The 14,065-nt window shown below is 50.1% G+C and overlaps 4 protein-coding genes across 4 annotated transcripts; 1 reads left to right on the plus strand and 3 right to left on the minus strand.

The window, feature by feature from the left end:
* Window positions 1-2,104: 2,104 nt before the first annotated feature.
* NCS54_01470300 (CENP-V/GFA domain-containing protein) lies at window positions 2,105-2,723 on the minus strand (the record flags this gene model as incomplete). The annotated part of the gene is made up of 4 exons (XM_053159839.1): window positions 2,105-2,358; window positions 2,411-2,474; window positions 2,535-2,581; window positions 2,672-2,723. 4 exons carry the CDS (start codon window positions 2,721-2,723, stop codon window positions 2,105-2,107), a joined length of 417 nt encoding a protein of 138 aa, XP_053015814.1.
* A 2,420-nt stretch (window positions 2,724-5,143) lies between these two features.
* Window positions 5,144-6,259, minus strand: NCS54_01470400 (Hypothetical protein; the record flags this gene model as incomplete). The annotated part of the gene is made up of 3 exons (XM_053159840.1): window positions 5,144-5,313; window positions 5,403-5,625; window positions 5,714-6,259. 3 exons carry the CDS (start codon window positions 6,257-6,259, stop codon window positions 5,144-5,146), a joined length of 939 nt encoding a protein of 312 aa, XP_053015815.1.
* A 1,963-nt stretch (window positions 6,260-8,222) lies between these two features.
* NCS54_01470500 (FAD binding domain-containing protein) lies at window positions 8,223-9,549 on the minus strand (the record flags this gene model as incomplete). The annotated part of the gene is made up of 3 exons (XM_053159841.1): window positions 8,223-8,562; window positions 8,631-9,009; window positions 9,063-9,549. 3 exons carry the CDS (start codon window positions 9,547-9,549, stop codon window positions 8,223-8,225), a joined length of 1,206 nt encoding a protein of 401 aa, XP_053015816.1.
* Window positions 9,550-10,700: 1,151 nt separating this feature from the next.
* On the plus strand, window positions 10,701-13,209 carry NCS54_01470600 (Zn(2)-C6 fungal-type domain-containing protein; the record flags this gene model as incomplete). Its single annotated transcript, XM_053159842.1, has 3 exons — window positions 10,701-11,381; window positions 11,444-13,093; window positions 13,153-13,209. The coding sequence occupies 3 exons, from the start codon at window positions 10,701-10,703 to the stop codon at window positions 13,207-13,209; spliced, it is 2,388 nt and encodes a 795-aa protein (XP_053015817.1).
* Between the last annotated feature and the right edge of the window lie 856 nt (window positions 13,210-14,065).

The raw sequence follows: 14,065 nt of genomic DNA on the forward strand, positions 1-14,065 counted from the left end.
AAAACCGGGGATTATCTTTAAAGGAAAGGAGCTACAGAAACAGTGGTTTCTGGACGAGTTCAAATTGATAGCCGACTGGTACTACATCACATCGCCCAACGGCTGGACCGACAACCACATAGCTCTCGAGTGGCTAAAAGACGTCTATCTTCCCCAAACAGAGCCCCGTGATGCATCGGATGCGAGACTTATTATCCTTGACGGTCACGGGAGCCATGCACAGGTGAGCCTTTTGGTGTTTTCGCCCGAGAGTCACCCGCTATAGGGTCGCTAACGAGCAGTCAGGATGAGTGGATGGCCACATGCTTTCTGAACAATGTCTACTGCTGTTACCTACCAGCACATTGTTCCCATGGTTTGCAGCCGTTAGATAATGGAATTTTTAATGTCATCAAAGGTGTGTATCGGAAAGAACTCCAAAAGCTGGCTAGTTTGACCGATTCTGCGCCGGTTGACAAAGTCAACTTTATTCGGGCATACGCGAAAGCCAGGGAGGCGGGCATGAGGAAGGGGATTATCTTATCCGGCTGGAGAGTTACTGGAAATTGGCCTTTCAACCGTCACAAAGCTCTAACACATCCGGAAATTCAACCGGACAAAGAAAAAGTACTGGAACGGTTCAAGACGCCTAGCCCTCCTCAACTGCACTCAGATGTTACGCCGAAAACGAGCCGCCGGGTGAGGGATATGGCCAAACACCGAAGTCGTCCGACCAGGCGGAAGTACAGTAAGATCGCGAAGGGGTTAGAAGCTTTAGAGATGAAGGTGGCCGTTCAGAATGCGCGGATTACTGACCTCGAAGAGCAGATGGCCCAGGTGCGGCGAGGGAAGAAAAGGAAGGCGGTACCGAACCCGAACCGACGATTCATGGATCTAGCGGAGGCTCTAGCAGCTGGAGAAGCTCTTCATGACTCAAAGGAGGCAGAAATAGAGGTGGATATGGATGAGAAGGTCGAGTCGGTGATTGAGGTGGGTGTCAGGTCAGAGGACCAAAGTGAGGACTTTACGGTCGTAACAAAGCACTGCCAGCGCACACGGAGCGGTCGGGAGGTCAAAAAACCACACAGAGAGTAAAATTTGATCAATTTTATGGAGAGTCTCTTTACTAACTTCGATTTTGATTGACAACGTGGTCTGTTTTTGTGTGCACCAAAATTTAGATTTTGTATGGGAGGATTGAAATTTTGGTGATGCATTAGGTGGGGGTGCCCACTAGGTGGTGGTGGATGGTAGTTCTTTCCTATTGTTGGAGATCACAAGTGTGAGGCGACCAAGTCGGTGGCAAGGTGTGGAAGAAGGAGGAACATTCTACAAGAAATCGTGCCTGTACATAAATAGTGGTTCCCCTACTTCACTTTGAGATATGAATTAAGCAACCTGCATTTTCTCATTTCAGCAGTTTTGTATGGGAGGGCGATTTTTTGGCTGACCGAAAGGGGGGGTGGTGCAGGGTAATCCTTGGATAAGACCATTTCTGTACGGCCCAAAGAAGTAAATGATGTGAACGTTATGCCTTGGCCTGGAGCTATATAAATGGCCTGACGCATGCAATCTAGATTAAGAAATAAGAGTAGAGAACGGTTTAGTTTTTTTTTTTTTTTTTTTTTTTTTTTTTTAAAAAAAAAAAAAAAAAAATTGTCAAATCGACGACTAATTCAGAGAAGCGACATGCTTGCTTAGGATTAAGAAGAACAGACACCCCCGTTAGAGAGATTAAACAACGTTCCAGAGACGAAGATAGCATGACCATCGGCGCATTTATCGCCATGAATCTTCCATTGTCTGAGCTAGTCGTCGTATAGTTGCACTCATGCTCTTCGATGAATTCCTCACCTTAGCATCGAAATCATGCGACTGGCAGATTAGGTCAGAATGTCAGGGATACCACTGATGTTAAGAATGCGAAAATATACGGACGAGGCATGAAAGTTAATTTATCACAGAACTTTATCCTTAAGTCTGACCACATCTTCACGGCGAAAAGTAGCATATATGGAGCAAAGATAAAAAATTCCATGCTTACTATCCCGGTTGTCAAGCGATTATACTGAGACAATTCCAACGCTACGCATATTAGTCATATGCGTTTGGAGTTGGAAGCTGCCTACGGCGAAATCATCCCTTCCACCTGCTTGACTCCTTCCAGCGGCTTGAGATAGTCCTTGCGCCTCACAGTAAAAGCCTCGGCATCGATTATACCCAAATTTGTAAAGGTCTCGTCTAAACTTCCGGCCTTAATGGAAACCGTGTCAGGGAACGCCTCTGGTTCACCATAGAGAGCGGAACCGCAGTTACCACAGAAGTGAGTGTGGTATAGCTGCTTCGAATCGGCAACGTAAGTGTGATACTTGGTAGTTCCTATGAGATAAATTAATATAATTTTATCATGAAACGTAATAGACAACCATACCCTGAGTAATCTTAAAGAATTTGCGAGGAATAATTACGTTAACACTGAAGGCACTAGCGGTGCGCTATGGGGTGAACTGGGTGAGTATTACTGGAAAATATTAAGGATTAGAGCGAGCACTGACCTTCTGGCAGTTGAGACAGTGGCAGACAGTCTTGGTTCCAGAGTCGACTATTTTAGCAGTCAGTCGCTTTTCCTATCAAGCGTACAAGCCGCTTGCATAGGTTTTGATGCTAGAGATCTCATGCTATTAGTACTTACTTTCCGCTGTATACCTAACAGCGTCACACGCGCATCCTCCCGTGACAGGCATGATGGCAAGGAGAGTATTTTTGTTAATCACAAAATATAAATTGGGAATGAAGGTGATGGTGTGTTAGCTTCAGGGTTGTCTGATAGCGACAGGAGAGGAAAGCTTAGGTGTTGTGACGAAGGGGGCAAGGGTTTTTATATCCCAGCTTCGCAGTCTTACAATACCTCAGCCAGATACCATTCGTAGAGATTCGTCCTGCGTCAGAGGTTTGGGACTAAACTTTAATAATCACGGCTTCTTCTTCATAGCCGAGCGGTCCGACTGAAAACCGTCGGAGGAATTAGTCATGTGTAAATACTTCCAAAGGATTTCGGTACTCGGATTAGAAACGCCTCAAAACCTTATATCTTCAAAACCGAGTGGCGAAAATCCGAAAGCGGCGCTTCACCCAAACAATTCCGGGTCTCGATGGCGTTTGGTTAGGTTAAAGTTCCAGCCTCTTGTAAGTCTCCTCCTAGCAGACGGAAGCTCTCGGCGTCTTCAACAGCCATGCTGGCCCCTTGGTCCTATAATGGCGTCATCGCGTGTGCAGCGTCTCCTGTTGAGACGGCATGACCCGTAGTCCATGTTGGCAGAGGATCTAAATCTTGAAGATCCCACAGCTTGAACTCGTCCGCAGTCCAGCCTGAAACAGGGAATGGGCTACAGTCATTCGGACTATCAATGCGGAAGGCTGGCCGATCCAGCTGTTCATCGTGGTTGCGGGCCAATATCACCTCTCTAGCTGGTACTAAGAAAGCAACCGCCCGGGCGATTAGGTTACCGTCACGACTAAAAATAGCTGGACTGATAACGAGACCGGCCTTGAGTGGCAAAAGCACTTCGACCGGCACACAATCATCCGATCAAATGGTCGCTATCGTCTTCTGATTTTTGACGGGCACCAAAGCCACCACTCGGCCGACTTTGAGCCATATTGCGAGGACAACATTATCACGCTTTATACGCCGCCTTTCAGGCGGCAATGACAGAAAGCAACATTCAAGGGGGTTTTAATGGAGCCGGGCTTGTTCCTCTAGGCCCAGAAGCTGTGCTATCAAAGTTTGATGTGCAGCTACGGACTCCATCACCTATCGAAGAGGAGGCTAGCGTTCCCGACCCCAAATTCCGTCCTCGAGGCTAGCTCCAGGGAGCACTACAGAGGCATAAACTGTTTAAATATTGTCCTCGCCGTTAGGAGACGGGAAAGAAAGAGCCCAATACAACCCATGACCTCGTCGCCCCACTAGATTTAACCCCCCAGGCAGGTGTTCCGTGGAATCCGCGGCCCATCCGTTAAGGGGGTTAAAAGCTGGCATTTTAGTGCTGAATCGATGTATTAGTTCATATTGCATGGTCATGTGCTGATATCATGACGTTGGTCTTTGTGTTTCAGACGTAAGCTCATTCCGCTGCTCCGGAGGGAAACTGAACGAAATGCAACTCCGATTGCGTGAACCTATTACTAAAGAGGTGAGTCTCCGTCTCTTAGGAATGGGGGGGTAGGCCTTAATGCCGGTATTTCTCGTCTTAGTCCCCCCATATCGAGCGGTCTACTCCCTCCAACTGGCTGGAGCCGTGGGACATGGCAGCGGCTGCGAGTGCAGCCGTCCCGGTTTCGGGGACCTTACCAAGATCCCACCCCAGTATCTGCGTCTTGGTCAAGTTGATTTCCGAGTGGCGAAGGTTTGAACCAGAGTGACTCTGGCACTGGCGTGAGGTCCGCGATGCTTCTCAAATTTTATGTTCAACGTCTCGGGTTTGGGTTTCATGTGGTTTGGATTCCCCGCAGCTGACACTTGGGCTTCTCTCCCTAGGCCCCATTTAACTGGGCTGCTATCAAGCCTTCCTGGATTAGATCGTGGAGTTAAGTCCGGGGTGAAATCTGAACCTGGCTTAACTTCCGGGCGGTGTGCTAGAAGCAGCTCGAGCGCCATGGAATGCACGGACTCCACGGGGGAAGGTAATGACCTCAATCTAGCCATCGGTCTTCATGAACAGATGTAAGGGACTAGTTCAGGTCACGGGAGGCGTAGAGTGCCCCTGATGCATCGACCGACAGATTACATGAGCCGTGCTGCGCGTCATCTTCAAAGCCAAAATGCAAGCATGTCCAGAGCCCCTCTTACAGGAAGTGACATTCGTAAATACAGCTTGAGGCAATCCTTCGCCTCGAAAACTACCACGAAGTTTCATTTCCACCAAAGCATCCTACAACACCACAAAAGAAGAAAAAGAAGCAGTTGTGCTTCGCAATATGGCTTATCCCGGCCCTTGTCGATGTGTCTCAAAATCTATTGGTGCTAGAGAACAGACTCTCAAGTAACCAATCCCCCTATCCTTGATCGAGTGAGCATGTGGTTTCATCTATCGAGAGTAAGTGTACCTGTAAACAGTAGGCTTAGCGGAATCTACCCAGGGTATACCTTGTAGATCCTCTCTTATAAACCCAGAAACCCGACAGTGAGGAAATCAGGGTCGTTCTCTATGCGTTTCTTGACTTCTCCAGACCTCTGTTCATCCACATCCCAGGCCGCCCAGGCGAAACGGCCATGCAAAAATGCCGCTTCGGATGTTGTTGCCCAGACAGCCCAATGCGCAGGCAAATTTTCTGAAAACAATCGTCAATCCCCGGCGGCTTCACAGAAGCAAAGCACCAAATGGCACCACAGTCGTGGATACTTAGGAGGTAGGGCTTACCGTTATCAAAGGGAAGACTATTCTCATTGAGACCTGCCGTTCTGCCCGCATCGGAGAGAATTAAGCCAGGGTGGAAGCTAATAATCTGGAGCTTGTTCCGGTCTACCTCTTCGGAAATTTTCTGCAACAGGAGATGGCCAGACATTTTGCTTATAGAATAGGTTGGCAGGGAGGCTGCTAAGGCCCGACTATGGATTGCAGCAGTTGAAACGTAAATGATGAACTAGGTATTCTCAATGTAAGCCACTGTTCCATCGATTGCAAGCAGAGGATATAGCGCATGTATTTAACATGCGACAAAGGTGGTATACCTTTTGTCTGTCTACAAATCCTTCCTGCCGATAAAGTCGCTGGGTAAAGTCCAAGATTGTCCTCACGTTGGTTTCGTACAGAGACCAGGTCGTATCAAGGTCGGCTTCCAACAGAGACTGTTGATTTCCAAATTTCGCCGCATTCAGCACGAGAACATCGACGAAAATGCCATCGGTGCGGAGGCCGGACCAGAGAGCGGCGGACTCGGCAACGTTTCCGACATCGCAGACTCGAGCAATGAACTTGGTTTTGGTGAACTCGCTTGAAAGCTTAGAAGCGGCATCCAATAGGGCGTCACTGCGGCGACCAGTAAGAATAATCTTAGAGGCCGAGGCCTCCGCAAAAGCCCTGGTGATGGCAAGTCCTATCCCAGCGGAGGCGCCGACGACGAGGACTGTCTTCCCAGACTGATTCAGCTGAGGACGAAGGGGCGATAGGGTCGAGTAGGAAGCACTGTGGGTTTTCTGAACCAAATTGGGTGTAATTGGTCGAAGTTTCTTGGTGAGGCCTTCCGTGTCACTAAAGGCAGGGTTTGGTGCCGACATGATGAAAATATTTCTTAAGATGGAATAAATGATAGAATCTAAAGTAGAGAGAACAGTAGAATTAATGGTTGCTTTGTGCCGATGAAACAAAGGAGCCCATCAGCGGCGGCAATGGGCTCTATATGGTCTATTTATCACGACAAGACAGCGAAGTATACGGCTTGGGTACCGGAGCATAGAGAAGCCGGCGGAGATTCCGAGCCACTAAGTTCCCATTCGTTCTGGAAGTTGCCGGAGTTTTGCTCTGTCGGAGTTTGGATCCTGGTAAAACTGGTAAAGTGGCAAGTTGCCTCTGAGCAATGCGGAGGACCTGGACACCGTCCGCATCTCCTCGGAGGATTTAATACCCCCGCCACCGGCTGCTCCGCCACTCATGCCGGTCGATGGTGGACTTCTCCGAGGAGGTGGGCCGTTCTAGTGCTCGAGGAGGTGATGGGTCGGACTGTTGGCTGCGTAGAGGGATCATTGGTTGAGGTGCAGGCTGAGGTTACGGGCTAAGCAGGGGGATAGGTAGCTCATAACTTGAAGGCGGCCTACCTCTGGAAGTTCCGATTTACATCAAGTATCAACGAGATCGTGTCTTAAAGGCTCATATACAAGACACAACTCAAAGCTGACAGCTCTATTAGGCCAGCCAGAGCATTGCACTCAAGCTTCTCAAGCGTGCATACGCAGTATGGAATTACGTTTGTAAGACCCTGTCGATCAAGATTCCAGGAGGTGAACGTCGAACTTTGAGTGGGGAAACTGGGACGAAAGAACAAGGGTTATCAAGCCTAAGTCTTTGAATGTGACTGTGGTGAGGTATCCGCGCAAGCCGTGGAACTCGGATGAAATGGACGCCTCCTATGGCCCTTAAGCATGGACAACATGCTAAACTCCGAACACATGCCGCAGAGCTACTGCGGGAGCTTACTTCGTACCATGTGCTTAAAGCACAGGCGATGGACATTGTCGGACTTAAGTATAAACTCCGCAGTCCCTGCGTGGATTTATGCCTTTCACCCATACGAAAAGCTCCGGCAATTTGAGGCCCGCGGTTTGCACGGAGCCCGCGCGAGGAAAAGAGGATAGGCCATTGCCCTTCTAATCCGAGTCCCAGATAGCACAGCAAACGACGGCGGCTTGTTGATAAAGAAGGAGTAAGTGTTGGGACCCATCTTCACGGGTCATGTGTTGTCGCATCTCAGTGCTCTATGCAGTCCACCTTGTATATCGGAAGAGGAAGCGCTCCTGTCTCTCCCGCTTGTCCGCACGCGTATTGTTCCCACGACGCCGCTTTGACCCGATAGAGGTTTCCATTCAATCTTGCCATGCCTATTCTGAGCTGAGCTGGCACACAGGTTTTTTTCCATGATAGCTGGTCGTAAAGTAGCCGAGTATGTTTGCCTGGTGGCGCTGTATCGACTCTTTTGGAATATTTTCTGACGTTCTCTGGCAGACGTCTGTGATTTTTTTCGCTTTGCTCGTACCATATTGAGTGTTGTGGATCACATTCTGGGTAGATATCCACTGTGGGACGGCGTCCCGTTGCATTGCAATCCGTGCCTCTTCTTTGGCAGCCTTTAAGAGTTCATTTTCATCGCTGACGGGGTTCCATATAGCCGCGGCACCGCACTCCACTTCTCTCATAACGCACCGATGAAGTCGTACACGCAGTCCTCTATTCTTCATATCCTAAGTGCCTGCCCTATTATTTAATTTCATTTGGAAGCTCACATCACTGGCCCACACTAGACTTAATGCCATATAAATCTCAGGCACCCACTTGAAGATCGTGGTTCGAAATCATAATAGTCTCCTCAGTGCCCAAGAGATTTAATTACAAACGTATTAACAACTCACAAATAACGAGTGGGAACTATCTGGAGTGAGATATGACATAATGTATAATGAGGAAATGCGGCGCGTCTTGGCATCTTGGCTGTAAGTATTCTGTTTGAGAGTTCCCTTGCCACCTGTCCTAAGCCTGTGTGGGGCCGAAGTTGTGTTCCCTCTTCGCAGCTATTGCATCCAAGCTGAAGTTCTCAGCAATAGATCGAGTGTCCAACAGAACCTGTGTTGCCCGTGGCTTCCTCATGGCTTCTATTTGCTTGAGAAAAGAAGGCACATTCTCCCTAGAGATCTTCGGATCAAGGAGCAGACGAAGACTTCCGGCGTCCTCGATAGACATGTTAGCCCCCTGGCCTTGCATTGGCGTCATTGCGTGGGCAGCATCTCCAATCAAAAGAGCCTTTCCTAGGGTCCATTTCGGAAGGGGATCCAGGTCCTGGAGATCCCACAGTTTCACCTGTGTTGCAATGCTGTTTGACAGGTTAGCGTCAATCTCGTCCCAATGTTTTTAGCATTTGACAAAATGGATTATACTCACCGTAGAAGCATGATAAGGTCTGGTGCGAAGTCGGCAAAGATCTCTAGCAGCTGACTGCGATCACCTTCGGTATACCAAGTGGCAGTAGTGCTGGTCTTTGCCTGCTCTGGGTCTGTCGGAAAGATACATGAGAGATTCATGTATTCGAAATTCCGAAGCGGGTAGGCAACGATGAAGCGGTTGGAGCCGTCTCCGGCTTCAAATACCAACCCACGCCCTTTGCCGGTGGGGCGGTCCCACCAGTCAGGTACCCAACCAAGGGCCGCCTTGGCATCTTGAACCGATATGGCGACACGAAAGCAGGAAAGACCCATTTTCTTCGCAAAGTATTCAGGGCCAGCGATACAGGATCGCAGACGTGAATGAATACCGTCGGCAACTGATCTGCGTCAATTTTCTAATCGTCATGTCGTCCTTTTGGTTTCGACTAACCTATAATCACGTCGGCCTCAGCCGACGATCCATCGCCAAGTGTGACCTCGCCCCGCACAGGGTCCATGTCTGTGACTGCAGTTTGAAAAATTATCTTGGCCGGCTCCCCTTGGATGTTCAAGTCTTCCGATCTTGTCGTTGCAAGTCTGAATAGCTCGTCTCGCAAGTCAATCCGCATGTGTGCCAGCGTGTCTGCTCCGTATTGATTTCTGTAGTCCGTCTCCTCGTCACTTTTCATGTTGCCGTGCTTGTCGTACACTCGATGGCCCGTCTGGACCACAGCCTTGGTCCGAGTGCGATCATATCCGTGTGCCTCCAGGATCTTCACTCCGTTTGGGAAGATGCAGATCCCCTGGCCCCCGGTTGCGACGGCTTGATCACCCCGTTCATACACGGTAACGTGGTGCTTTTCACGGAGAACCCGCGCTGCCGCCAGGCCAGCAAGCCCCGACCCGACAATGATGACGCGCAGCTTTCCAGTGTCCATGTTAGAGTTACTGATTATGAAAGTCGTGTGCCTGCAGTGCACAAAAGAATGTAGGTTAAGGAACTGCGAAAGCGAGAAAAATTATTCCATGGGGGCAATCGGGTGAAGTAAAGAGAACCATTCCCCCTTATATAAATCCCGGAGTTAGATTCGACTGCGGCTCCTATGTTTTCGGCGCCTGGACTCGGCAAATTCAGCCTCGCCGTCGGGCTTTAGAATACCAGAGGCGGCAGGGTAACAACGGGTCCTAAAGCCGACGGGGCGCCTTACAAGGAGGTCCATAGGGGGCTCCGAGACGCTGAAGAGAAGTGGGACTCCGCAACTGCCTATGCAATGTGTAAACTTCGCCCATATGCAGGCTACATCTTGGAGAAGAATATCTTATTATGAAACAAGGACCCATAGCATCAACAAGGTCATGAGAATGGCCTCTTCCCGATCCCGGTGGCATTGCTCATGCATTTGCGGATTTTCCATTTTCCCGCTATCCACAATAAAATCACCGTCAGGAACGGCACACAACATCCCGACATCCAGAACACAGCCATGCTTGAAGGTGATGCTCAGAGCGTCCGTTAATTCTCGTCTTTTGGGCCGTGATGTTCACCTGACCCCTACCTCGATCTTCCGTTTTATTCTAGTTCTCTCCATCGTGACTAAGAAATCAGAAAGTTGTTAGCCCGACTGAAACAGCACATTGAATGAATCCGATGCCAAAGTCGGTGAATTCGGTGAAATGAGTTCGGGGATTTTACTTCCTTGGTCAATCTCGGGATTTGCAATCTAATTCGGCATTTTCTTCCAATCAAAACCTTTCATCTTCGGATTTAAGCAGGGAAAAAGGCCGAGCATGATCTGAGCTCTTGCAGTCCGTGAAACCCCGTTTAGTCCGATTCCACCACATTCCACCACCAACCACCAGCGAACTGCAACCAGCTCTTTGCCTCCGATTTGTCTCATCTCCTTGTCATTATACCATCAGGTCTTGCATGACATTGTGCTTTGGGCTGGTGGGCTTTCAATCACCTGAACGACAAGTCCGCCGAGATCGGATAGTTCGGCTCTTAGTGATACGCATTTTGTCTCCTTGAAGTTCCGACAGCTCCGGGCATTCCACCACGCCAGGGTCAAAGCCGTAACTGGTCTTGGTGATGCAGCCGTCTGGCTCCCTACCAATGTCGACGGGAGGCCAGGCATCTCCAAGACAAACAACAATCGAGAAGAAGAGGAGACGACCGGCTCTCGCATGCGAGCAATGTCGGACAAGAAAGGTCCGCTGCGATAGGAACCATCCGTGTACGACATGCAAACTATCCAAGAACCAGCTATGCACCTATGCACCCCAGCCAGAGCGGAAGCGCGCCAGCAAACTGTCATCATCGAGCCCTTCCACGTCTTCAATAAGTCAGGTTCCTCCGACGTCCGGCCCGTTATCCAGGGTTGAACGCCACCTAGTGCCTCTTTGCCTAGAATCAGAGGAAACCGGTAGACTTACTGGACCCGGACCGCCTCCCCTACCGGCAGGCCAGTCGTGGCAATCAAATTGTGTGTCCGGAACGGTCCAATGGACGAGCAGCTCTCTCCCTGGAGACTTGGCACTCACCCCCGAAAGCCTTCCTGAGTCGACATCAAGCACCACCATCGTTTCTCTGATGGAGCGCGTGAAGCAGCTCGAGCATCAACTGGCGGATACCCGTCAACAGAGAAGCAACGACGCAGAGTGCGCTGCCCTCTGCAGGGATGAGCCTCGCGATGCCACGCACCTCGAAAGGGGCACTGTTAGCAAGACGCGATACTTTGGACAAAGTCATTGGGTAAATATTGCACATTTGGTAAGCACTGACAGTTCTCCCTTGGGTGCTGCCTGGGGACATGTCACTGACTTTGAGGCAAGACGCCTGGACTACTCGACTTTTTCAAGAAAATAGAGAAGGAAAAGACGAGCACTGTCTATCAGCACCTTGAAAAGTGCAAGTCCCTAGCGAGGAAGATTAAGGCTCGCCGTGTTCCAGCTTTCACCACCATCTCCCTCAGCAAGCGGATGCTCTCAAGAGAGCTAGCAGATCAGCTCATCGAGGCCTACCTGCGGACCTTTGAGACCGTCTACCGCATCGTCCATGTTCCAACGTTCCGCGCGGAATACGAAAGATACTGGGAAAACCCGAAAGTAGTAAGCGACTCCTTCATCGTCTTGATGCAGCTCTGCATGGCCATCGGCGCTGCCTTTCAGGACAATGTATTCTCTCACCGAGTATCTGCTTCTCATTGGGTCTTTGAGGCCCAGTTTTGGCTCCTATCGTGTGAAAAGTCGAAGATTACTATTATAGGCCTACAAATCTTATGCCTGCTGCATCATGCCAAAAACATCACCAATATTGGCTCAGATCTAACCTGGATCGGTGCCGGCGGTCTTCTCCGCACTGCCATGTACATGGGCTTGCACAAGGATCCCAAGTCCCTGTCCAAGATGACGATCTATCGATCAGAGATACGCCGGCGCCTCTGGGCTACCGTCCTTGAGATCGTCCTCCAGACCAGCATCGACTCCGGAGGCCCTCCGCTCATCTCACCCCAAGACTATGATACGGAGCCTCCGGCCAACATCGACGACTGTCAACTCGTCGACGATGCCAAAACGTCGTTCCCGGTCGCCAAGGATGCGGGCGTTTGTACGCAGATGACCGTCCCCCTTGCCCTACTCAAGACATGGCCCGCCCGTCTCACTGTCGCGAAGATGGTCAACGGAATCCGCTCCAACGCTTCATTCAACGAAGTGCTAGCCGCCAATGCCGAGCTTACTACATCCCTCCATGCCATGATGCGTCAGCTGGGCAAGTTTCATGAGGCAGGCGAAATCACGTCCTTCCAGCTCCGGTACGCCGAGTTCACGACCTACCGGTTCTTTATCGCCCTCCACTATCCTATTCTGCCCCGGACGCTGCGAAATCCTGTCTATTACTTTTCTCGCAAGATTTGCACCGATACGAGTGTTCGCCTCGCAGCCACGGCATATCTGCTCCCGGCCTCTCGTCAGCTCCTGGCGTCTCCCGAGACTGTTCTCTCCGACTGGGACTTTCAACAACTTTTCGTGTGCGGCACAGGCACATACCGATCGACTATGACGCAGGTCTCCCTGACGCTTGGCCTGGAACTCTCCCGGATCCTAGAAGAGGAGCCTCGGCCCCACTACGGTCCGGTGAGCTCGGGCATAGCAGAGCTGCGTGCAATCCTAGAGTCGTGGCAGGAGTTGTGCTTGCAGCGCATCCGCGCCGGGGAGACGAACGTCAAGGGGTTCTTGGGCATCACGTGTCTTCTTGCGCAGATTGATTCGCTGGAAGCAAATTGCGATTACGTGGCGAAGGAGAAGAGGCTGCATGACGAGGCAGAGGCTGGGGCGAAGAAATGCCTCGAAGTGCTTCAAGGAATGGTTGGACACGAAGGAGCCAGCGAGGAGGGAAGCTCAGAAAACGCCACACCCCAAACACTGCATCTTGACGATTTGGAGGGATTTGGCCTGCTTGGGGACTGGGCCTGGGATGATGCGGTGAGTTCAACTGGGAGGAATGTCTTGGATTGATCTATGGATACTCATTCGTCTTGTAGGCACTTACACAGGGGGTTAACTTAACCTCTAACTTTAATGAGATATTATTTTACTAGTAATTATTCTAACTAACGTACATGATAAGCATGCGTCGCATCCAAGTATGCGTCGCACTTTTCCTAACCCTTTCACATAGAAACCACTAGAAAAACACAATAAACCATCTGATGAATTGAAACTACTCACTATACTCTTCCCCGGACATCGCAACAACTATCTGACATGTTCTTGCATTATGCCCTCTCTTGCCGCATACTCCACACCGTCTTTCCTTCGCTTGCGCCGACCTTCATTAACCACCACTTCCCGACGATTCGCCTCTACCTGCCCATCACTATTTATCTGATTTATTACCTTCCGTCCTTCCTCTATTATTATTACTCCTTTATTCTGTAGTCGGGTTCTCTTTATCCTCCGCCGCCGGCTTAGTATCTTATTTGCCTATCGAAGGTCTTGGTTCTTAGCCCTTAGTAAAGCATTCTGATGCATTATTGCCTTGGTTCCCTTAGCAAGAGACTTAAGAGCTACTCTGATGTCTCTTGATTCGCCTATCAAGGTATTTAGACTAAGATTAGGCCTTAAGCACCGTCTTGGGCGTCTTTGAGACCTAAGGTGTAGGGTGGCTAGCCTCCTCCTTAACCGGCGTTGGAGTCCGTAGCTGCACATTAAGCTTCGAGACCATACTTTCCGGGTCAAAAGGCATAAGTCCCGTTCCTCTAAAAGCCGCCTTGATGTTGCTTTCTGTCGTGGTGGCCTAGGAGGCGGCGTAAAAAGCCGGAAAGAACTCGGTCTTGGAAACGTGGGTTATTGAGCATCAGATTAGGTGCTTGATTTCTTGACCATAAGCCTTCTTAAGTAGGCTAAAGCGCCTGACGTCGAGAGGCTGAAGCAGGTGAGACGAATGAGGCGGCA

The sequence above is a fragment of the Fusarium falciforme genome, chromosome 13 (genome assembly GCF_026873545.1).
Source record: "Fusarium falciforme chromosome 13, complete sequence".
Lineage (NCBI taxonomy): Eukaryota > Fungi > Ascomycota > Sordariomycetes > Hypocreales > Nectriaceae > Fusarium > Fusarium falciforme.